Source organism: Eptatretus burgeri, chromosome 8 (genome assembly GCF_056783735.1).
Source record: "Eptatretus burgeri isolate ZD-2024b chromosome 8, Ebu_testis_v1, whole genome shotgun sequence".
In the NCBI taxonomy this organism is placed as follows: domain Eukaryota; kingdom Metazoa; phylum Chordata; class Myxini; order Myxiniformes; family Myxinidae; genus Eptatretus; species Eptatretus burgeri.
Window position 1 is genome coordinate 26,617,762 of NC_140968.1, and position 25,165 is coordinate 26,642,926.

General features: G+C 43.7%; 1 protein-coding gene across 1 annotated transcript in view; it reads left to right on the top strand.

The window, feature by feature from the left end:
* The window catches only part of VAT1L (vesicle amine transport 1 like), a 53,939-nt gene that overhangs the window by 15,819 nt on the left and 12,955 nt on the right, over positions 1 to 25,165 (top strand). Inside the window, exons 2-5 of the mRNA XM_085891276.1 lie at positions 3,390 to 3,519; positions 11,715 to 11,930; positions 14,089 to 14,231; positions 24,011 to 24,114. Coding sequence (XP_085747402.1) covers positions 3,390 to 3,519; positions 11,715 to 11,930; positions 14,089 to 14,231; positions 24,011 to 24,114 — 593 coding nt within the window. The remainder of the gene's footprint in view (positions 1 to 3,389; positions 3,520 to 11,714; positions 11,931 to 14,088; positions 14,232 to 24,010; positions 24,115 to 25,165) is intronic.

A 25,165-nucleotide genomic window follows, 5' to 3' on the forward strand; every position in this document is an offset into this window, starting at 1 on the left:
CTCTCTCTCTTCCGTTTCACTCTCTCTCTCTCTCTCTCTCTCTCTCTCTCTCTCTCTCTCTCTCTCTCTTCCGTTTCTCTCTCTCTCTCTCTCTCTCTCTCTCTCTCTCTCTCTCTCTCTCTCTCTCTCTCTCTCTCTCTCTCTCTCTCTCTCTCTCTCTCTCTCTCTCTCTCTCTCTCTCTCTCTCTCTCTTCCGTTTCACTCTCTCTCTCTCTCTCTCTCTCTCTCTCTCTCTCTCTCTCTCTCTCTCTCTCTCTCTCTCTCTCTCTCTCTCTCTCTCTCTCTCTCTCTCTCTCTCTCTCTCTCTCTCTCTCTCTCTCTCTCTTCCGTTTCACTCTCTCTCTCTCTCTCTCTCTCTCTCTCTCTCTCTCTCTCTCTCTCTCTCTCTCTCTCTCTCTCTCTCTCTCTCTCTCTCTCTCTCTCTCTCTCTCTCTCTCTCTCTCTCTCTCTCTCTCTCTCTCTCTCTCTCTCTCTCTCTCTCTCTCTCTCTCTCTCTCTCTCTCTCTCTCTCTCTCTCTCTCTCTCTCTCTCTCTCTCTCTCTCTCTCTCTCTCTCTCTCTCTCTCTCTCTCTCTCTCTCTCTCTCTCTCTCTCTCTCTCTCTCTCTCTCTCTCTCTCTCTCTCTCTCTCTCTCTCTCTCTCTCTCTCTCTCTCTCTCTCTCTCTCTCTCTCTCTCTCTCTCTCTCTCTCTCTCTCTCTCTCTCTCTCTCTCTCTCTCTCTCTCTCTCTCTCTCTCTCTCTCTCTCTCTCTCTCTCTCTCTCTCTCTCTCTCTCTCTCTCTCTCTCTCTCTCTCTCTCTCTCTCTCTCTCTCTCTCTCTCTCTCTCTCTCTCTCTCTCTCTCTCTCTCTCTCTCTCTCTCTCTCTCTCTCTCTCTCTCTCTCTCTCTCTCTCTCTCTCTCTCTCTCTCTTCCGTTTCACTCTCTCTCTCTCTCTCTCTCTCTCTCTCTCTCTCTCTCTCTCTCTCTCTCTTCCGTTTCACTCTCTCTCTCTCTCTCTCTCTCTCTCTCTCTCTCTCTCTCTCTCTCTCTCTCTCTCTCTCTCTTCCGTTACTCTCTCTCTCTCTCTCTCTCTCTCTCTCTCTTCCGTTACTCTCTCTCTCTCTCTCTCTCTCTCTCTCTCTCTCTCTCTCTCTCTCTCTCTCTCTCTCTCTCTCTCTCTCTCTCTCTCTCTCTCTCTCTCTCTCTCTCTCTCTCTCTCTCTCTCTCTCTCTCTCTCTCTCTCTCTCTCTCTCTCTCTCTCTCTCTCTCTCTCTCTCTCTCTTTGTTCTCTCTTTGTTCTCTCTTTGTTCTTTCTCTCTTTCTCTCTTTGTTCTTTCTCTCTCTCTCTCTTTGTTCTTTCTCTCTTTCTCTCTTTGTTCTTTCTCTCTCTCTCTTTGTTCTTTCTCTCTCTCTCTCTCTCTCTCTCTCTCTCTCTCTCTCTCTCTCTCTCTCTCTCTCTCTCTCTCTCTCTCTCTCTCTCTCTCTCTCTCTCTCTCTCTCTCTCTTCCGTTACTCTCTCTCTCTCTCTCTCTCTCTCTTCCGTTACTCTCTCTCTCTCTCTCTCTCTCTCTCTCTCTCTCTCTCTCTCTCTCTCTTCCGTTACTCTCTCTCTCTCTCTCTCTCTCTCTCTCTCTCTCTCTCTCTCTCTCTCTCTCTCTCTCTCTCTCTCTCTCTCTCTCTCTCTCTCTCTCTCTCTCTCTCTCTCTCTCTCTCTCTCTCTCTCTCTCTCTCTCTCTCTCTCTCTCTCTCTCTCTCTCTCTCTCTCTCTCTCTCTTCCGTTACTCTCTCTCTCTCTCTCTCTCTCTCTCTCTCTCTCTCTCTCTCTCTCTCTCTCTCTCTCTCTCTCTCTCTCTCTCTCTCTCTCTCTCTCTCTCTCTCTCTCTCTCTCTCTCTCTCTCTTCCGTTACTCTCTCTCTCTCTCTCTCTCTCTCTCTCTCTCTCTTCCGTTACTCTCTCTCTCTCTCTCTCTCTCTCTCTCTCTCTCTCTCTCTCTTCCGTTACTCTCTCTCTCTCTCTCTCTCTCTCTCTCTCTCTCTCTCTCTCTCTTCCGTTACTCTCTCTCTCTCTCTCTCTCTCTCTCTCTTTCTCTTCCGTTACTCTCTCTCTCTCTCTCTCTTCCGTTACTCTCTCTCTCTCTCTCTCTCTCTCTCTCTCTCTCTCTCTCTCTTCCGTTACTCTCTCTCTCTCTCTCTCTCTCTCTCTCTCTCTTCCGTTACTCTCTCTCTCTCTCTCTCTCTCTCTCTCTCTCTCTCTTCCGTTACTCTCTCTCTCTCTCTCTCTCTCTCTCTCTCTCTCTCTCTTCCGTTACACTCTCTCTCTCTCTCTCTCTCTCTCTCTCTCTCTCTCTCTCTCTCTCTCTCTCTCTCTCTCTCTCTTCCGTTACACTCACTCTATTCCATTAAACTCACTCTCTTCCATTAAACTCACTCTCTTCCATTAAACTCACTCTCTTCCATTAAACTCACTCTCTTCCATTAAACTCACTCTCTTCCATTAAACTCACTCTCTTCCATTAAACTCGCCCTCTTCCATTAAACTCGCCCTCTTCCATTAAACTCGCCCTCTTCCATTAAACTCGCCCTCTTCCATTAAACTCGCTCTCTTCCATTAAACTCGCCCTCTTCCATTAAACTCGCCCTCTTCCATTAAACTCGCCCTCTTCCATTAAACTCGCTCTCTTCCATTAAACTCGCTCTCTTCCATGCCTGCAAATGAAACATTTCTGAGAGCTTGTTGGAGAATTGATGAAACCAAGATCCTTTTAAAAATCTATTCTGCTGAAGAACAGTTAAGAGAGAATATGTAGTGACAGCCCATCCATGTAAGGATTGGCACATTATTTGTGTGCTAAACAGTTCTTCTTGGAGAGCGTCCATTGTTCTTCTTTAACGATTCCAATTATTCCTGTAATGTGAGGTCGGCCAGAGTAAGCAGTCTCACCCAGGTCTTTTTGGAACGAGCTGGCCAGGCTGTTTGACTGTGACAGGAACTTATAATTTGTTTTGGGTTCTGGTGATGATCACTTACCTACTTTTCATGACAGACACAAAGGGATCTTTAATACACCACTAATGACTTGTGCTGGTAGATGGGTCCTCTGAATTGCATCCATCTGATGAATGGCACACGCATTGATGCCTCACCTTGCATATGAAACACCAGGATGAGAGTTTATAGCTGGGTAAGGATTTGAACCTGGGGTGGACAGCTCAGAGGGAAGTGTGCACACCTCTAAGATATCCTGAGTTTGGTTTCCCTTTTAGGTTGTAAATACTTTTTTATCTATGTAGGAACAATGATTGTAATGCTAAGTTGCTGTACTTCACACAAGTTGTAGCTTTCCCTGCTTTCTCTGCTTTCCCTGCTGATCCTCTTGATTTGTCCTCTGATTGTGTTTATATTTCCTTGCAGTGGAATGAACTTCTTGGACCTGATGGTTCGACAGGGGAACATGGAAAATCCACCCCGAACCCCAATCGTCCCTGGATTTGAGTGTTCAGGCCTAGTGGAGATGCTTGGAGAGGGGGTGGAAAATTTTCAGGTAGGTATATACCTACTTTGTTTCAGGCAATGCTGGCAGGTAAAGGTGGAATTGACCTGTATGGATTTTCAACTCAAATTTCCCTCTTTTCGTATTATATTATAAGCATTTGCAGTGGGAAGGGGGCGATCAGGGTGAATGGAAGCATCATTGGAAGACGACACAAGCTTGGGAAGTAAACAGAGGGTTTTATATAATGTGATGATGTGTTGAAACCTTTAATGACTGAAGGGAAGAATGAGCCAAAAGGTTTGTTTCACGGACGTAAAAAGGGTGATGGATAATATGAGGTGTTATCTCAACCTGAATTTATCCAGATGAAGGAGTGGGCTGGCCAATGAACGTGTTCGACCAAATTTGGTTGAAGAGGGATGGATAACACAATAAAATAATCAAGCATCGTGTTCGGTCATCAAGCATCACATATCATGTCTTTGCTAACCCCTCCTCCTCCACCCCTCATCTGTTTTATTTCCCCTCCTCTCCCCCACCTTTTTCTCTCACTCTGTCCCCTTCTCGCACCCCCCTCCTCATAAACTTCAGCACTCTCCTCCCACACCTCTGTCGCTCTCTCGCTGTGTGTGTGTGTGTGTGTGTGTGTGTGTGTGTGTGTGTGTGTGTGTGTGTGTGTGTGTGTGTGTGTGTGTGTGTGTGTGTGTGTGTGTGTGTGTGTGTGTCTTGTGCAACCCTCCCTCCTGCAGTGAATAGCAACGTTTGGTGAGGTGTCACTCTCCCCACCTCCCCCCTAAGGTTTGATATAGGTGCCTTTCCACCCCTAAGGTGCCTTTCCAAGGTTTGATATAGTTTTTCATCCGTTTCAGCTGTTTCCCAAGTGTTTCCCAAGGTTTGAAAGCTGTTTTTTTCCCAAGGTTTGAATTAATTTTTCTGCTTGGTAGACATATGTGAATACATTTACAGAGGGAGGGGGGGAGAGAGGGGGGAAGAGATGGGTGAGAGAGGAGGACGGGAGAGGGGGCGTGAGAGTGGGGGCGAGAGAGAGGGGGTGTCACAATTCTTCTTCTTCTTCTTCGTTTGATATGACGTCACAATTGACGCTGGGGACTTGAGTATGTTTCCCAGGTGTTTCCCAAGTTATGGCCATTTATGATACGGTTGGTCCGATCTAATTGAAACAATGCCCCAATCCAGTCGTCGTTTACGAGAGGGAAGGAACGAAGCTGCACATACTGGCACGCACCTACGGGCCCATGACGTCACGACGCGTCATGACGGGACACGGTGCTATGACGTCATTCATGACGTCACAATTGTTCTTTTTTTTGTATGATTGACGTCACAATTCTTCATTTGATATGACGTCACAATTGACGCTGGGGACCTGAGTATGTGCCTTTTCAAGGTTTGATATCGTTCTTCATCCATTTCAACTGTTTCTCAAGTGTTTCCTAGGTTATGCATGCCAGTGACGTCTTGGCTGGCATAACAATGCCGAATTGTTCAGGAAGATTTTGCTCGAAGGGGATGACAGCATGAGTTGCAAAAACTGGAAGCACAGATAAACTTTCTTCACTTTAAAGCATTGTAAATATTTTACGTCATCGGTCCTTTTGTTCAATATAACGACCAATTTTGATGATTCCTGAACATAGGATGGTGAGCAAGGAAGTTAGTGCAGAGGAGAAACAATACTGTTTGTTTAAAGGCAACCGCGTTGCTCTTCCTACCTGTATGGCATCTCGTGTAATGCTTGTCATGGCGATCATGGCTCTTACCAAACCTACGACCCCTGGAGTATACTGATGAGATGTGATCACAGAACAAAGTGTCCTTGTGAGTTAACGTGCGGATCCAGTTGACCTGTCTGCTTCCAGACTTCAGGGATGTTGTAATGATCTTTTCTTAATGATGAGTGTTTTGATATTTTTTTTTTCATGTATTGGATGGAATCTTGTAGTGAAAAGTCATGTGCTGTGACCGTGACTTCATATTGAAGAAATACTGAACAATGCTGTATACATGAACATCATGAGATGTGTACACTGTGCCGGGTTTGTGAAAGAAGCCTATTTGTTGAAAGAAATCAGGTGACGCAGCAGTCATTTCCCATCCGTGGGAAAAGCCTTCTGGCATGCAGTTTTTACAGTGCGATTAAAGAATGGGTGATTTCATTTGTTGGGACTCGGTTTCTCGAGGGGCTCAAGAGCAGCTTGTATACAGCATAGAGAGGTTTTATATCCAGGGGAAGGGGAAGGACTCGATTACAATCTTTTAATCTTTGGAATAACAATATGGGCATTCACATCATGGCTTGTGTTAACCATTAAGTTAAAAACAGTCTTTCACAGTTGTTTCAACCTAGCAGGGAGGAACAATAAATGATGATTGGTGGCATGAAGAACATTTATATGACATCTCTTCAATAATTGAGATGACTTTCAATCAAGAGGACGCACTCACATTGTCAATTATGAATGAAAATCATTGACTTTGATCATGAATGTTTATGAATGAATGAATAAATTATTATGAATGAAAAATTAGCGATTATGAATCATCACGAACTTTCGATATGGTTTGGCAACCCACACTGCTCGCCAAACTCTCTCCCAATGGTATCCAAGGCAATCTCCACTCATGGCTCGTGGACTTCCTCTCTTGTCGTAGTCAACGCATGGCTCTCAATGGAATTCTCTCTTCTCCTCTTCCTGTCCAGGCTGGAGTTCCTCAAGGCAGTGTTATGGGCCCTGTGTTTTTATCAATGATCTCTCAGACCCTCTGGAAAATCCTCTCTATCTCTTTGCTGATGACTCCACCCTCTGTCGTACCATCTGTCATCCCTCAGATCGGCAGGCAGCAGCTTCTTTGCTCTCTGCAGACCAGAATAAAATCACAAGCTGGTCAAACACTTAGAACATGTCTTTCAATCCTGACAAATCTCACACCCTCACTATGTCTCTCCGAAAGGGACCATCTGGAACCTCCCCCCACCCCGCCCCCAATCTACTTTATCAACAATCCCCTTGAAGACGATTTGTCACACAAGCTTTTGGGTATAACTATCTATCATGGTCTTTCCTGGGACAGCCACATTTCCAAGCTACCCTTGAAAGCCAGTCGACGACTGGGCATCTTCCATTGTGCAAAGTCCTTCTTTGGAACACCTGAGCTCCCAACCACATGCAAAGCTTTCATCCACAGTTTGATGGAGTCCGATTCTCCTCTTTGAGCTGATGATCCTGCCTCCCACCCAGCTCGGCTTCACACTGTGGAAACTAAGGGTTTTTAGGATCATTAGTATCTCCTGCGATGAAGCTGAGTCTCTGAGTTTTTCACTCTCTCACCACAGGCAGGTTGGTGGTCTTTCTATCTTCGACTGACTCTTCTCTGGCCTTGCCATCCCTTCTCTGTTTGTGCTCTGTTCCTCAAATATTTTTGCAGGGCGTTCAAGGTCTCTCAGCAACTCCCTTCTGGTGAAACTGCCAAAGTCAAGAATCACTGCTCACCTTCACTCTTTCATTCCTCTTTTTTCCTGTCTCTGGAACAAACTCCCACACTCTCTTCAATCCCACTCTTCCCTCCAGGTCATCAAAACAGCTGTTCACCGCCATCTCATATATTCCTCCATCCAAAATCATGATCTTTTCTACCCTGCTAATCCACTCCAAACCCACCTCTTTCAAATTCCCGATTTTCCTTCCTGAAAGGCCCCTGCTGTGTCAATCTTGTTAATCCCATGTACCCCGCCTCATTCCTCTCTTTTCTACAGATCTCCTGATGTCCCATTTCCCGACTGTTGTTGTGCTTCCCTCTCTTGCCCTCTCTTTTCTCCTGCTCCCTTTGTATATGTTCTGTGTGTTAGCTCTTATACGAGCCTCAACAAAGTATATATTTTTTTAAAAGCCTGAAAAAGCTGTTTTAGTTGTTTGATTTTAAACTCTAACTTCTTCTTGAAATATATCATGTATCATAACATGTAATATTCACCTGAGAAGGTTGATAAAGTCCTGAGCAGCCTTGACCACCCTAAGTGTGATCAGAACTTGCATTTCTTCAATCTATTCTTCACCTAATCAGGACAGGTCAGGTATGGGAGCATGCGTCGGAGCAGCGACGTCCATTTTCCGCTGGAACTTCAGGGGCCTCCGTATGGCCATCACCCAGGCAGATGCCTGGCCCATCCCCATCTCCTTGAGATGTCGATCAACCTGCTGCAACCACGTGGCACGTGGTCGGCCCATTGGCCTCCTCCACTCATGAGGCGCCTTCGCTGAAAAAAATCTGGAAAGCAAGATCAGCTTCTGGAAAACGAGCCACATCTCCATACAGCCGCAGCTAACACTCACAGACTATACAGGTAACAAATCTCATCTGAGTCACTCTTAGCAAACACTCATTAGACACAAAGTCTGACCAGCAATAGCCAAGGATTCTCTGAAGAGACCTGGTACTGAGGTAGTTAAAGCCTTGTCTCAGATCTTTGGTCAGAGTCCAAGTCTCACATCTTGGTTGTGATCCCAGGAGACCCGTAATCCCAGTGGCTCTGACTCTACATTCAGCGCCTGGAGGGCCCCCATAAGAATATCCAAAGTCTCCGCAAAGATGACTGCATCATCTGCGAAATCGATGTCAGAGATCTTGACATTCCCAAATGATACACCGCAGCTTGATCTCTCTGATATCCTCCCCAGAATCCAGTCCATACAAGTGCTGAAAAGTGTGGGGGCCAGTACACACCCCTGACAAACTCCAGTAACTATAAACGAGAACAATAGGTTTCCAAGCAAAGCTTTGCTTTTGCTTGGAAGCCTAATAAGTTAGAGATGGAAACGCCACACCACACAGCATTCTCAGTTCCAGAGTACAGTTCAGAAATCAGATTGATCAGTTTTGGTGGCACCTCACAAAGACCTTGAATCCTCCAGAAGGCATCCCAATTCACTGAATCGAACATTTTGCAGAGATCAACATAGGATACAAGCAGCCTTTGCTTAAACTCTCACCTGTGTTCAATGAGGACCAGAAGAGCAAGGGTACAGTCAATCATTGATCTCTTTTGGTGTAAAGCCTGACTGCTCTGGGTGCTGGTGTCCAAGCAGATGGTGGTGAACTCTCTCAATAATTATCCCAGCAAAGACCTTGCCCGGCACTGAGAGCAGTGTCACCCCTTGGTAGTTGTTACAGTCCTGTAGATCGCCCTTCCCTTTCCAGAGAGGGACAACAAGGCCCCGCTTGCAGTCAGTTGGGATGATGCCTGTGTTCCAAACAGAGCATAGAACTGCATTCAACAACATGATTACAGAATTTCCACCAGCCTTGAGAAACTCAGCATGGATGCCACAAATCCCAGGAGCTTTGCCCCCCTTTCAACCGATTCACAATAGAGGCTGTGTTTCCACAAACAAATGTGGTACACAGTACACAGTCTGCAATAGGCAAAGTAACACCCCTGACATCCAACTCAACAGCTCTTGGGTCAGCCTGGTACAGCCACTCAAAATAGCCAGCCCAGCAGGCCTTCACTTTGGATTCCTTTGTCAAGAGTTCACCACCCTCCGCTTAAACTTCAGAGCATCGAGGGACAGGCTTGAAGGAACGCAATGCACAAATTCCTCTGTAAGCAGGATGAGAATCACTTGACCACAGGTGATGTGGTTTCATACATTCCTTGTACATAGCCTTCCATGTCTGCTCTCAGTGTACGTACAGTGTTATGCCTCAACTCTCTGAACAGCTAAGCTCCGCCATCAAGCCTGGCCCTGCAGCTCCTGTCAATGGTATATCGTGTCCCTTGGGAGACAATGTTCTTCTTCGCTTGATGGTGATTTCCAAGACAACCACTGGCAACATCAAGGCTGGTGGTCCTGATGGCACCCCACAGGTCTTCAGGATCCCCCGAAACACCAAGATCCCCCCCAGATTCCCAATCAACATGTTCGCAAGCTACTCAGCTACCCTCTCATCTTTGAGCTTGCCAATACCCAGTGTAGGCTGGGTTGGTACCATTCTCTTAGATTTAAGCTGCAACTTCAGAGTTGCCACAACAAGCCTGTGGGGTTGGTATTGAGTAACTGAGCACTCCAGTTGATCCCACAGTTCTGGATCATCTTCCAGCGACCATTAACGAGCACATGGTCAATCTCCTTTGCCACACCACCAGGATTGGAATACCAAGTCCAGCGATGAGCCTGTTCGCGCTGAAACCATGAACCAGCCACCCTAAGTCCACGACTTCTTGCAAAGTCAAGGAACCTAGTGCTATTCTTGTTCATAGTTTCAGACCCATGGGAACCAACACGTGTTTCATAACCATCCCTATAAGTGCCAGTCGATGCATTGAAATCCCCCAAGACTAGAATAGTATCCTGCTTGAGGTACGTGCATCCTCTTTTGCCTAGCCAAAGTGCTAACGTTCAAAACGTCAACTTCTTGTTTCCCAGGCCGGTTAGCATACCTCATCCAACATCCTGGTGATTTCAACCATTGTCTCACCAGTCTACCAACACAGCTCGACACAGCCTTCACCAACAAGACTGGTTCTTCATCTTTTACAATGCCCATCGACACTACCCATATTGTCACTGCTGCATTTTTGAACCAGAACCTCACTTTCAAGGACTGACCTGCACAATCTCCAGACTTAAATGCAATTGAACAAGCTTGGGACACCCTCGAGAGGCGTGCTTGTGGTCGCCACTTCCACCCACACCCTCTTGTTCATTGGAAGTGACCCTGGAATGGAGCAACATCTTACAGCATGAGCTAAATTGTGTGATTTGGTTCATGACAATATGTGTATGTTTGTGTTGGGGTCAGTGGTTGGTGGCTACGCACATTATTAAAGCCATTTCCTCCAATGTACACCTGTCTGTGACTGGTGTCGTTCACATGCTCATTTCACCCAACCATGTTATTTTCGTATAAAAACTTAACGTGTGCTTACACTGACATCAGATCAGTGCTGGTCCTCTTAAGCAAGAATATAAACAAGTTTGAACGTCCCATAATAATACAACATAAACCTCAAAACCTTCATTGCTTCATGTTTTACGAGGAGCACATGTGTCTCTCCGTTTCTCAAGTCCGTCACCATCTACTTGCACACGTATCTTGTTATATTTCATGTTTGACTTGAAGATGTGTATTTACTAATTGACCTATTTAGTGTTCCCAGCTGAGCACAAATCTTATGCTCAAGCACACACCACCACTGTTGACTAATGTCTTTGCAATTTTTATTATTATTTCCGAGTTTGTGGTTTCGTGTCGCGCTATCTTCGACTTTGTTCTGCGCTCGAGTAACGTGATATTCGGCTTACATTATCTCAAAGACCATATGAGGTGTATGGTACAAAAAAAAGTAAATAAAATGGTTCTGAAACAGTGAAATCGTATTCCACTTACTGCATTAAGGTAAAATTACTACTGATACTCTGCATCAGTTCCTTTCTCAAACACACCCACCCCAACATGTCGCACAGAGCGCGGGTTATGCTAGTCCATATAAAAGTTCACTGATGTCTTCTATTGCTCTTGTGCACATAATATGTATGCAAGCCTCAACATGAGCTTCAGGTCACCGTTTACAAGTTGAATGTCGCATTCCTCCTCATTATCTCCACCAACGAAGGTAGACGGAGGTTATATTTTCACTCCTGTCCGTCTGTGAGCAGGATATCTCAAACAGTTAGGAACAGATTCAGACGAAACTTGGTGGACAGGTTGGGTGTGTGACAAGGAAGAATTGATGAGATTTTGATGAAGATCCGGATCTGGATCCTGCCTATCAGTAGGATACAAAATGTAAACTGTTCAACGTGGTGGAGGTACGCACTCTACCGAGTGCTGTTCTAATTTCGTATGCAGCACACGGCTGCTGAGATGCATCATTGCGGAGACATGACAGTGTTGCTGATGCAATGTCTCCTGAAGGTTAGAGAAGGAAGATGTAATTTGTTCATGCTGCCGGATATGACTCGCACATACTCTTCATGGAGGGCACTGTAGGATCTTTAATGTACACTAAATAATGCCGGCTGATGGGACGCCCAGTTTAACGTCCACCCAAGGAGCGGCACACGCATTGATGAATCGCTTGGCCTGCGAAACTCCAAAATGACAGTTTATAGCCGAGCCAAAATTCAAACACGATGCACCGCTCAGAGGTGAGTGTGCATACCTATTTAGACTACCCTGCCAACCCCAATGTTGCTTTTAATGGTTTTCTTTGTGTGTAGGTTGGTGAAGGTGTTATGGCGGTGATGTGCTACGGAGCTTGGGCTGAGCTGGCATGTGTGCCAGTTGAGAACGTCTTCCCCCTGCCGCCTGGCATGAGTTTCACTGATGGTGCAGCGTTTCCTGTGAGCTTCCTCACTGCCTACCTGCTCCTTTTTGATATCGGAAGGCTTCGCGAGGGCATGAGCGTACTCGTGCACTCGGCCGGCGGCGGCGTGGTAAGTGGCACATTCATGCTGCAATCTCTTTATGCCCTTGACAACTTGGGACTTCCGATTCTCATTGGTTCATTAAATCACAAAAGTGTTTGAATCTTTTTCTTCCTGCATGGGGAAATGGAAGTACCTTCGGGTTCCATCCTGGCACACATTTGGGCGAGCTTTCATTTTGACATCGAGCCTTCGAAAAGATTGAGATCTTCCATTTACATTCTGTTCACGGGAAACTCCAGTCAATTCGTTCCACTCTCGTCCCTGTGTTCTTTATATCACTGCACCATTAGCAGGATGCCAGTAGTCATGGTACTTCCTGAAAAGTCAACTCTCGTTTAACATCCACAGGCGGCATAGCCATGAGTTAAATGTTTTCCTTAAAGGACAGGCCCCTTCATGTCGTCTCCAAAGGGCAATGTGCTCTGCATAAATATTTTATACCCAATCTCTGCAAGACTAGCTGCCAGTTTGTAGTGGGGCCTATTTTCCTGAATATACAAATCCTAGACTGGATGGATGAACACGTTCTTGATAACCACCACTGTTTTGTCTTCCTTTGGAAGGATCCATGTGGATATCCTGTTCACAGACAGACAGACAGACAGGGGTGAAAACATAACCTCCATCCACCTTCGGTGGCAGTAATAATTGGCCCGATTAAACAACTTGAGGATGTGTTTGATCACATAAACACCTGACTACACCAGCCATCTTGTTTGGTGTAACTTTACTCAATCTTTGGTGGTGAAGGTTATGTTTTCACTCCTGTCTGTCTGTTTGCTTGTCTGTCAGTCTGTTTGTCTGTGAACAGGTGTCTCAAAAGGTTATGGATGAAATTTGGTGGAGAGGTTAGTTGTGTGACAAGGATGAAATCATTCGATTTTGGTTAAGATCCGCATCCGGATGCTTTAGTTAAATTTTTTTTAAGTTATTCGTCACCATTTAGCGATAGGGTCAAAAAATAAATATATAGCATATTTCAAACATTTGTGGACAGTTATGACAAAACTAGGTGGATGAGTTGGTTAGGTGAGATGAACAGAGCAATTAAATTTTGGTTGATGTTCAGATCCAGATCCGGCCTATCAGCGTGGTGGAGGTACACACTCTACCGAGAGCCATTCTCGTTACATATTCCACCAAAGGTGTATGGGGGTCATGTTTTCACTCCTGTCTGTCTGTCTATCGGTCTGTGAGCAAGCTCCTGTTTCTCAAAAGGTTATTGACGGATTTGGACGAAACTTGGTGGACAGGTTGGGTGTGTGACGAGGACGAATTGGTGAAGATCCGGATCCGGATCCGGATCCGAGAAGATTGTTATAATTCTTCAAGTGATTTTTCACCATTTGAGAGATGGGGCCAAAAACGATACGTAGCATGATATCTCAAAACGTTGCTGATGGATTATGACAAAAGTAGGTGGATGAGTTAAGTAGGTGACAATAACAAGATGATTAGATTTTGGTTCACATCTGGATCCAGATCTGGTCTATTGGTGGGATACAAAATATGAACTGTTCAGTGTTCAGCCTGGTGGAGGTATGTGCTCTCGCGAGTACCGTTCTAGTTTTACGTGCGTTTCCCCGCGTTAAATGGGGCCACGAGCTCACTTTGTCCTGTGCTCACCTCTGAAATGTCTGGTCCTTGTTTGAATTCTGAAAAGCCAAATCGGACTAAAAAAAAAACTACCGCCATGGTGAAATTCCTGCAGGGTGCTGCATTATAAAGCTCTAAATAATTTTTAGAAGGGAGCTAAATTCAGCTGTCCTATGTACGATCATGTCGCTGGATTGGAAGTAATCCCATGGTCATTCATTATTGTAGCTCTTTGGGTAAATAAAGTAGTCATATTAGCCATGTCAATAAGTTTATTGGGTGTGGATGTAAAAGAGTAAGTTATCCAAATGGAATGTGTGTATTGTTTGATGGAAATATAGAGAAATGCATAACATTTTGCTGGGAAATATGTCAACAGAACAGGATTATCAGATGTGGCTATGACACAGGCACAGTAGGCCAAATGTCCTCTTTTCTGTTTGTTAAAATGTTTGCTTGTACAAGAGCTTCTCAGAGTTAGCTGTGAGTGGGACTGCTGAATGGCTTGAAGACAAGAACACAGCCTCCAAGTCACGGATTTTTTTGACTTCTTATTCGGGCCCTCCAGGGTCAGGCAGTTGCCCAGCTCTGTGCGACCGTTCCTGGGGTGACACTGTTTGGGACGGCGTCATCGAGCAAGCACGAGGCCATCCGGGGCTCTCTGCTGCACCTTATCGACCGCAATGCCGACTACGTGACGGAAGTGAAAAAGTGAGCATCGTGCTCTTGCTCTCAATGTTTTATGACTTGTATTCGGGATGTGTTGTCACATGACATACCGGGATTGCATGAGGCTGATTTGGGAGCTAAAAAGGAGCTTACTCACTTGTCAGCTGTCTGGTTTATGTTTGATGCTTGACCTGAATGTAGACTATCATCTTGGTGCTTCATTTCAGAGTATGCTAGGCTGGGTCTCACCTGCTATGACCTTTACTGGTGGATGTTAAAGATCCCTCGACTTCTTTTTGAAAATGGTAGAGCATTGTTTACAGTCAGTATGTACTCTGAGAGTGTATCGATGAACACCTTGTTAAACATATCCATGTCCTTGACTATAATCGCTGTTATGGTCCCAAGTGGCTCCATTCTTGACAAGCACTCATTTTTATTAGCCCGTCACACGCACAGCGGAAGATGGGGTTTTGCAATGACTTCTGTGTGTCTGTGTGTCTGTCCAGGCCGTAACTTTTTTCTTTTTTTCTTTTACCATTTGAACTTTTGTGATCAAATTTTAAACGAAGCTTTATTATGAGAATATGGAGAGGACAAATTAATAATCGTTAAAATAATTTTCATTATCATTTATTATATTGTTACGAATCTGCGTGCGAACAGCCGCGACAATTCAGTCGCGACTTTCCGGAACAACGCCGAAAACCAGTCACGGGTGTGCTCCAAGCGCACACCACGGCCTAGTCAACACTCTACCAGCGCGCGACAGGGTCAATCGCCGAATTATCGATATACCTAAGTATTCGCGCGTGCAGACTACCGAGAGACCGTACCTCAACGAAGGCCTGCTTGGACACGAACCGCTTAAGCGGTTCATTCCGTTCTGGGATAACCGAGCGGTGTATTATCGCCAGGCCTCGTTGGACCCAATTCTTTTATCGGCTATTAAATAGCCCGCTATTATTCCGAGAGCAATACGGCGGTTCAATGGGGAAAGAGGACACGACGAACGGGTTAACATTCACACAAGGACATTTATTATTTAGACGTATGCAAAATACCAACATGCACGTATACAGAGAAGCAATGGAATTGGTGGGAAGGGACAAGACGCGAGCAAGACAAAGCACGACAACCGTCTTATTTATTATTCACAAGCACTTAAACAGTTCTACTTGCGGACATGGCGCCACAACTTCCACACAAATAAACAAAGAAAAGACCACCCTCATAGACAAGGGGGTCAGGCTGGACCCGTAGGCCTTTATGACGTGGAACTTGGCGGACCGAAGGAGTTCCACGAGACCGTTGCAGGTTACCTGCACCCTAGTGGTGACTGGCTTGGGCGACCCTCGATGGACCCTCTCCAGCCCTCACTGACTCTCCACCGACTGACTCTCCACGGACTGAACGCCAACGCGGCGCTCCGTTCTCCGTTCTCTCCACGCAGCTCCCACTCCCACCAAGACAAGACTTCGGCGTCTCAACGCGCCCTTTTATCTTGACGGCGCATCTCCCCTCCCTTCGCGGTGCGCGGGGGAGGAAAATTCCAGGAGAGATCAGCTTGACTCTTTCGGTCGTTGCCCAACCGTCACTTCTGTTTACCAGTTGTGAGGGGAAATTCCAAGAAGTGTGTTATTGGAGCTTCTTCTTGTTCTCCATGGCGTAGATGTTATTCGCTGCGGCGAGGTTTGTGGTGTGGTTGTTTGTTGTTGTGGTGGCGTGGCCGGTGGTTGGCGTTGTGGTTGAGATGGTGGTTAGGTGGTGAGGGGATGTTGGCGGTTGTAGGTATAGTGGTGAGGATGGCGTGGTTTGTTGAGGTGCGGGTGTGGTTGTGGAAAGGCGGTTGGTCTGAAGCGATTATTGAGAGCGATGTTGGTGGTGGTGGTGGTTGGTGTGAAGCGGTTGATCCAAAATAACGATAGCAAAAGAATAATGGCTAACTCAAAGATCACAGCCCTGATAACACGAATAAAACCCTTTAAACATCGGTGGGGAAATCTATCTGAACACACACTTAGCGATATAACTGATCTTGGGCATATCCTTTATGGTGTCCTGTGAATTTCCACAACCGTAACAATATTGCTTTTTGAGACCCTTTTTTTTCTTGCTTTATTTTTTTTTTTTTGAAACATTTTTTTTTTATTATCAGCAACCACTTATCCAATTGACACAAAATTTTCATTACAGGAGCGACGCCCTCATGGAGAATATTTTAATGATAATTGTGACATCATAAGTACGTGGTCTGGCAACAATTTTGGATTAAACTCAAAAAATAAAAATATTATACTCTATCTCTGAAACTGCTGATCGGAAAATTTTTTAAACTTGGCACATCTCATTCTACTCCCAATGGGGAATAAAGGATTGTCAGAGTGACGTCATCGGTGAAGTGGTAGACCAACCGTAAATGTTTTAATCAAAATCCTTGTTTGCCATTGAGATTCAGTGTGTATGTCCAGGCCGTAACATTTTTACCAATTGAGCTTTTGTCATCAAATCTTCAACAAACCTTTATTATGAGATTGGGGAGAACACAATGAATAAAATGTCCAATTTTTTTTTAAACTGTTGTTTTTGTGAAGTTTAGTTTGAGTACAAAGCTGACGTGAACAGGCTTTGCATTTTGAGATGCTTCTGGTTCTTATTATTTTTATTATTATTATTATTATTATTATTATTATTACTACTACTACTATTCCTACTCCTACTACAACAACTCATTTCTTTTCCCCTCAACCTGCACGCAAATAATCTGAGCTCACGAAGTGCTGTCTGGCAGGATGGTGCAGAGGTAGCTCACTTGCTTATTTTGAGCTGTGTGGTGTGGGTTCCATTCCCAACAAGGCTATCAATTGTCAGATTAGTGCTTTGTAGGCAAGGTGTTGAATCACAAAGTGTGCAATCCCTTGGATGGACGTTAAGCTGGGTGTCCCATCCGCTAGCATTAGCTGGGGGACGTTGAAGATCCCACAGTGTTCTTTGCAAAGAGATGGCGAGTTATCCATGACACCCAAAACGAATTACAATTGCCGCACTAACCTTCAGGGGACACTGCATCATCAGCATGGCAGTGCCTCAGTAATGATGCAACAAGTGGGTTAAATCCTAGTTGAATTGTTCATGAGGTAAGAGCTTTTTGTTTGTTCATAAACATCACTGGTGATTAAACATGTGATGTTCACTGAGAACTCAACATTTGGCATTCTGTGCAACAGCAATTGTAGCATTCACAACAACAACCAATTATGAATAATCTCCATCTTGCGATGACATTGTTTCTAATCATTGAAGGAACATCTCTCAAAAAGATCGACATTCGGTTTAGTTTGACACCCAGAGGACCCAAACATCGACACACAGAGGATCCAAAAGACAAGTAATTACATCTCTTCTATTGGAATTGTAGATGGTAACCTGCAAACCGAGCTCCAAGAGTGGTGTACAGAAGTGTTAAAAAAAAAAAAAAACAGTAAATAAAAGGTGCAGGGAGGTGAAATTCGCTGCATGTGATGGGCAACATGTGCAGAGTAAAACAAATGTTCATTTCCATCTGTAGGATGCCTAATAAATAAAGAAGATACTAGAAGGGCACTCGAGAAAGCGTACACCTCTGCCAAGCTGATTAGTTTATGTTTTGTATCCCACTGATGGGCCGGATCTGGATTCAGACCTGAACTAAAGTTTAATTGGCTTGTTCTTGTCACTGAACCAACTCATCCACCAAGTTTCATCCAAATCTGCCCTTAACTTCTTGAGATATCGTGCTACATAACATTTTAGCTCAATCACTTAAAAATTTCTCGGATCCGGACCTGGACTCAGATCTTTACCAAAATCAAATCAATTCTTTCTTGTTACATACCCAACCTGTCCACCAAGTTTCGTCCGAAACTGTCCACAATTTTTTGAGATATCCTGCTACATGTCATTCATGATGCGATCTCTCAATGGTGAAAAATCACGTTAAGAATTCTGGGATCCGGATCCAGATCTTTTTTTTTAAAAATCAAATAATTTAGTCCTTGTCACATACCGAAGCTCTCCTCCAAATTTTGGTTGAATCCATCAGCCACATTTTGAAATACCCTGTTCACAAACAAACAAGAAAGATGTCATGCATATCACGATCCTTGCGAAATCCATAAACCAAATTTGACCTGAAAAAATAATTAGTGGTTGAATCCAATGACAAAATACACAAATCCTCTTCAAAATTTCAAGTCAATCGGATGAAAATTGAGGATTTTAGAAATCTCAACTAAGTTGTTGACTTTTGGCCTATGTTGACCTGTTGGCCTAATTTGACCTCAACAATAATTGGAGGTTGAATTCAATGACCAAATATGAAACTCCTCTTCAAATTTCAAGTAAATCAGATGAAATTTGAGAAATTCAGCCCGTGTTGACCTTTTGGCCGATGTTGACCTCAAAAATAATTGGTGGTTGAATTCAGTAAACTGATATGCAAATCCTCTTCAAATTTCAAGTCAATGGGATGAAAATTGAAGATTTTAGAAATTCCACCTTGGTTCTTGACCTTTGGCCTATGTTGACCTTTTTCGATGTGGACCTCAAAAATAATTTTCTGGTTGGATTCAGTGACTTTAAATATAAATACAGTTCAAATTTCAAGTCGAGCAGATGAAAATTGCAGATTTTAGAAATCTCACCTAAGTTGTTGACCTTTTGCTCTGTGTTGACCTTAATTATAGGTGGTTGAATTCAATGACCAAATATGCAAATCCTCTTCAAATTTCAAGTCAATCAGATGAAAATTGAGGATTTTAGAAATTTGACAAATTTGTTGACCTTTGGCCTATGTTGACCTTTTGACCTCAAAAACAATAGACTTCTTACTTATGACGAACTCTACCATGTGGTGAAGTTTCATGAAGATTGGCTTAAAATTGTGACCTCTTGGCGATAAACAGACAGTCAAACAGACAAACAGACAGAATAACAAAATCAACTGACAAATATACTTGAAAAATCTTCGATTTTCACAAGTAACAAACAGATAGACGGGGGTGAAAAAAGAACCCCTCCAACCACCTTCGGTGGTGGAGGTAATAAGCACACATGACGCTTGGCCGAACCTGTCGTATTCACAATCGCCATGCCCAACTTTTGCGTTTTCCATTCAGCGTGAAGAGTAAAAAAAACAAGACCACTGGACCTGTAGTTTATCTGCACCCTGGCCTAATGTTGTAACCCAGATTTGGTAGCGTTCTGATTGGTGGGTCTGGAGAAGAAGATTTTTTGAAGAAATTTACTATGTCGGCCATTTTGACCTAATTGAAGTCACGTGACCAGAACGAGGTTTGCAATCCCTGTTACCAGTCAGAAGAGGAACGTTGCTGCCAAATTTCAGCTGGATCGGCCTAGTGGTTTGGCCGGAGAAGTCGAAAAAGGAGACGGACGGACGGGCGGACGGTGCACGATGGCGATACCTTATCTGGAATGTAAATTCCAGATAAGCGAATAAACCATGGATTTCCACGCAGACATGGAATAAAATACAAACAAGGAAATGTACTCTCTTCTGAGAGGGAGTAGCGAGAAAGATGGACAGAACACTTCAAGGAGGTTTTGAATATAGTGAACAATGACAGACGCGATGAGATAGAAGAACAGACAGGAAGATCAGAGACCAATCAAATAGTCTGAAGTATGAGGTGCTCTCAAAAGTCTGAACAACCGGAAGGCAAAGTATCGAAGTATCAACATATACCCAACATAGCTTAATAAATGAGATATGAAAACAAGAAAAAATACCCGAGGAATGGAGATGTGGTCTAATAATTAATCAAACTACCAAAGAAGGGGGACATAACGGAACGTGGGAACTCGAGAGGAGTGATCCTTCTGTGCATTACCAGCAAATGCTTTACCAGATTAAAAAAAAATGTAAAAGGTTATTATCAGTACCATAACAAAGGAACAAGCTGGGTTCAGGGGAAACATGGGATGCAGGGATCAGATCTTCACACGAAAACCAAAAATAGAACGATGCAATGCAAGCCTTCACCTATATCATTCATTCACTTAAAAAAAGGTGTTCAACAGTGTGAAAAGAGAGACAATGTGGAACATACTGACACTGATACATGGAGCATCAGATACATTGTACGGATGATAGAGTACCTACGATGGATCCAACTATCGTGTAATTTGCAACATTAAGTTGTCATCCTAATTTGAGCTCACTACAGGAATCAGACAAGGTTGCACGTTGTCTCCATTACTGCTTTTAGTGGTGTTGGACTGGGTGTTGCGGAAAACAACTGAACAGAGAAGGAACGAGAAACCGTGGATGAACTGATTTGAACAGCGAGAGGAACTCTGCTTTGCAGATGATATCTGCCTGACGTCACAATCCTTACATCGCATGCAGGAGAGAGTAAATGAGCTACAGGAGTATGTGGTGCGAGTGGGGTGGAAAAGTAACATAGCCAAAGCAGAAAGCATGAACATACTTGCCACACACAACAACACGATCATCATCATTGTGGACAACAATTCACCAATCAGAGAGGTTGACAAGTTTACATATCTGGGGACAATGGTTATAACAGGAGGGGGAAATATAGATGTACTACAATGGATACAAAAGGCAAGGAAATTTGGAAAATCAAAGAAGTACAACACCAAAACTAAGCTGAGGATCTTTAACAGCAATATGAAGTCAGTCCTCCTATTTGAATGTGAATCTTGGAACATCACCAAAGAAATAGCAAATTGTAGTATTTCATCTTCAGCAGATATAAGAACATCTTAACAATCTTCTGGTCTGCCACAAGGCCAGTAAGAAAGAGGTCGAAAGGTTAACAGAGAGGGAAAACATCACAGAAGAGATAAAAAATTAGGAGGTGGAGATGGATTGGTCACGTGTTGCACAAAAAGGATCAAGATGCTGAGCACGTGCCGGGAAGAGAAAGGTTGGATGGTCAAGAGAGACTTGACGACATACCATCGAGAAGAACACAAAAGGAATGAAGGTCACCTGGAATAAAATTGGAACGTGGACCCAAAGACTGACAAAAGCGTTGAAAGTTTATGAGACTCCATATGCCAAGCGGCATGATTGAATGGTGGGTACATATGCCAAGCGGCATGATTGAATGGTGGGTACATATGCCAAGCGGCATGATTGAATGGTGGGTACATATGCCAAGCGGCATGATTGAATGGTGGGTACATATGCCAAGCGGCATGATTGAATGGTGGGTACATATGCCAAGCGGCATGATTGAATGGTGGGTACATATGCCAAGCGGCATGATTGAATGGTGGGTGCATGTGCCAAGCAAGTAAAATAAATTCCATTATATGTAATTTGGCATAATAATCGCAGATTTGTAAAATCAATATTTAAATAAGTAAGTCATTCTTTTCTTATTCATTCACTACTATCAAGCTCGCAATGTTGTTTGCTGTCTATTTTTTGTTGATATTGTAATTACAGCAATGGCGATTTTGATGATCGATGCTCAATTGAGAGATTAATAAATGATAGAATTATTCTTGTATCAGATTGCACATTCACATCTGAGCTGTGTAGCCTGGTTTGAATCCCGACCCAGCGATATTAACCTTCAGCTTGGTGTTTCACATGCAGGGCGAGGGATCGATGTGTGCGGCGTCCCAGATTGACGTTAAGCTGAGTGTTCCGCCTGGTTGGTGGTTGATGCAAATGAAAGATCCCACAGTATCTTTCACGAAGAGCAAATTGGTCATCTCCAGCACCCTGAACAAATTTCAATTTTTTGCCGTGACCAACTGCTTGGAATTGGCCACAACAAACCACCTAGCCTATTCAAACCAGCTAACATAACCAAACCACCCAGCATGACTAAACCGCCCAGCATATCCAAACCCCACATCATAATCAAACCACCGAACATAACCAAACCACCCGGCATAACTAAACCATCAAACATAACCAAACCACCGAACATAACCAAACCACTCAGCATAACTAAACTGCCCAGCATATCCAAACCCCACACCATAATCAAACTACTGACCATAACCAAACCACTGAACACAACCAAAGGACACACCATAACCAAACCACTGAACATAACCTAACCATCCAGCATAACCAAACCATCAAACATAACCAAACCACCCAGCATAACCAAACCATCAAACATAACCAAACAACACACCATAACCAAACCGCCGAACATAACCAAACAACATAACATAACCAAACCACACACCATAACCAAACCACTGAACATAATCTAACCAAACCACTGAACATAACCAAACCACTGAACATAACCTTACCATCCAGCATAACCAAACCATCAAACATAACCAAACCACACACCATAACCAAACCGCCAAACATAACCAAACAACATAATATAACCAAAGCACACACCATAACCAAACCACTGAACATAACCTAACCATCCAGCATAACCAAACCATCAAACATAACCAAAGCACACACCATAACCAAACCACTGAACATAACCTAACCATCCAGCATAACCAAACCACACAACATAACCAAACCACCGAACAACCAAACCACTGAACATAACCAAACCACCGAACATAACCAAACCTCTGAACATGACCTAACCATCCAACATAACCAACTATCAAACATAACCAAACCACACAACATAACCAAACCACACACCATAACCAAACCACTGAACATAACCAACTATCAAACATAACCAAACCACACAACATAACCAAACCGCCGAACATAACCAAACAACATAACATAACCAAACCACACACCATAACCAAACCACTGAACATAATCTAACCAAACCACTGAACATAACCTAACCATCCAGCATAACCAAACCATCAAACATAACCAAACCACACACCATAACCAAACCGCCAAACTTAACCAAACAACATAATATAACCAAAGCACACAGCATAACCAAACCACCGAACATAAGCTAACCATCCAGCATAACCAAACCATCAAATATAACCAAAGCACACACCATAACCAAACCACTGAACATAACCAAACCATCAAATATAACCAAAGCACACACCATAACCAAACCACTGAACATAACCTAACCACCGAACATAACCAAACCTCTGAACATGACCTAACCATCCAACATAACCAACTATCAAACATAACCAAATGTTATTTCCAAACCACTGAGCATAACCTATCCATCCAGCATAACCAACCATCCAACATAACCAAACCACACAACATAACCAAACCACACACCATAACCAAACCGCCGAACATAACCAAACCACTGAACATAACCAAGCAATCAAACATAACCAAACAACCCAGCATATCCAAACCACACACCATAACCAAACCACCCAGCATAACCAAACCACCCAGCGCAACGAAACCACCTGGCATATTCAAACCATACACCATAACTAAACCACCGAACATAACCCTTGCCAAGAGACTGTTCAGACAGGACTGATGATCTGTGTGAAGTCTGGTACAGTGATGATGATTCTTTATTAACATCTCGATAAGTATGGTAATCTTCAACAATCCTTTTATTTCTTTATCAAAGTTATTGTCGGTGAATGCACAATTGTATTAAAACTGCCATTGTTTTTCCCTTTGTTAATTTATAAGTAACAATGTTTATTTTTTGGCACAAATGTTTGGCCCACCTTTGGTGACCGCTCTACGAGTAAAGCAGATGAAGCCAAAATGATTGGTATTCACAAAACTGCTGAAACCTTTCAACACTCCCCCTTGTGTTTTATCACACAATCAAGTTACTCGGAGCTAGAGGTCACCATGATTGCCTCCCTCTCTCCCACACATCCAGAATCAGTCCAGAGGGGGTGGACATTGTTCTTGATTGCCTTTGTGGTGAGCATACAGCCAAAGGTCTTTCTCTTTTGAAACCAATGGGAACTTGCATCCTCTACGGTGAGTTTCCTTTCTTTCATTGCTTGTTTGCCTGCTCGCTGTTATGTACAGCAATATAAGGCCCGTTTGTATTGCAGCATTAGCATCCATGCCAACCAGGCCGGAATGGCAACTGAGGCAATATAATATGGTAGCAAAGGCTTAATACAGGAAGTGTCCAAATGAACTTGTTTCTCCGAATTGTGTCACACTTTAATTCTCACTTTTCTTCCTGCATTGACTATTGCTGTGATCTCGTGAGATTATATCATGCTGTCATGAGGTTTGGGTGAAGAGAAAGTATTTTCGGTGGTGCATAAAGTGTTTTAGGTGGGAAAGGATGACACACGACCAGATGGCATTGTTTTTAATTAGGTGCATCATCAACACACATTTTCTTTCTCTCCATGAATGAGGCTCATGGAAGAGCAAGGTTAAATTGACAGTGGGGTAGTGGGAAACCGAGAGAGAAGAGAGGGAAGAGAAGAAAGGGAGGAGACAACAGTGAAATAAATGAGTAAGAGGGTTGGGTTAGGAAGGGTTGATGGGGGTAATAAAGATCATGTCAGAATTTGGGATTATAAGAGATGTCTGTACACCGCCTGCTTCAAGCCCTAGGGGGATGAGTCAGACAGAACACCCTTTGGAATGGGAAATGTTGTTCCATAGATAGGAAAAGTGAGGGATTTTGGAAGTTTAATCAGAAGGTGGTTACTGGAAGAATGCTGTCCTGGACTTGACTACAACCGTGTCATTCCGTGTCAAATCAGCCAAAAAAATGAAATTCTGCGGTGACCCCCTCAGATTTTCCTGAAAAAATTCTCAAAGCTACCTTAACATATATGAGGAAGATTTGCCAAGTTATAGCTCAAAATTCCAAGTAGTGTCCGAGATATGGCCCAACAAACACCCTAGGGGTGTTTTAATTCTGGCAGTCGCGAGTTGCAGATTTGTATCTGAAGCATTTTTGGAGGGCTCTAAATTCCAGGGTTTTACAGAGTCCTGAAAATTCACACAAATGGTGCCTATTAGTGAGGCTTTCAGAATCTGACATCAAAAATGTTCTACTTAA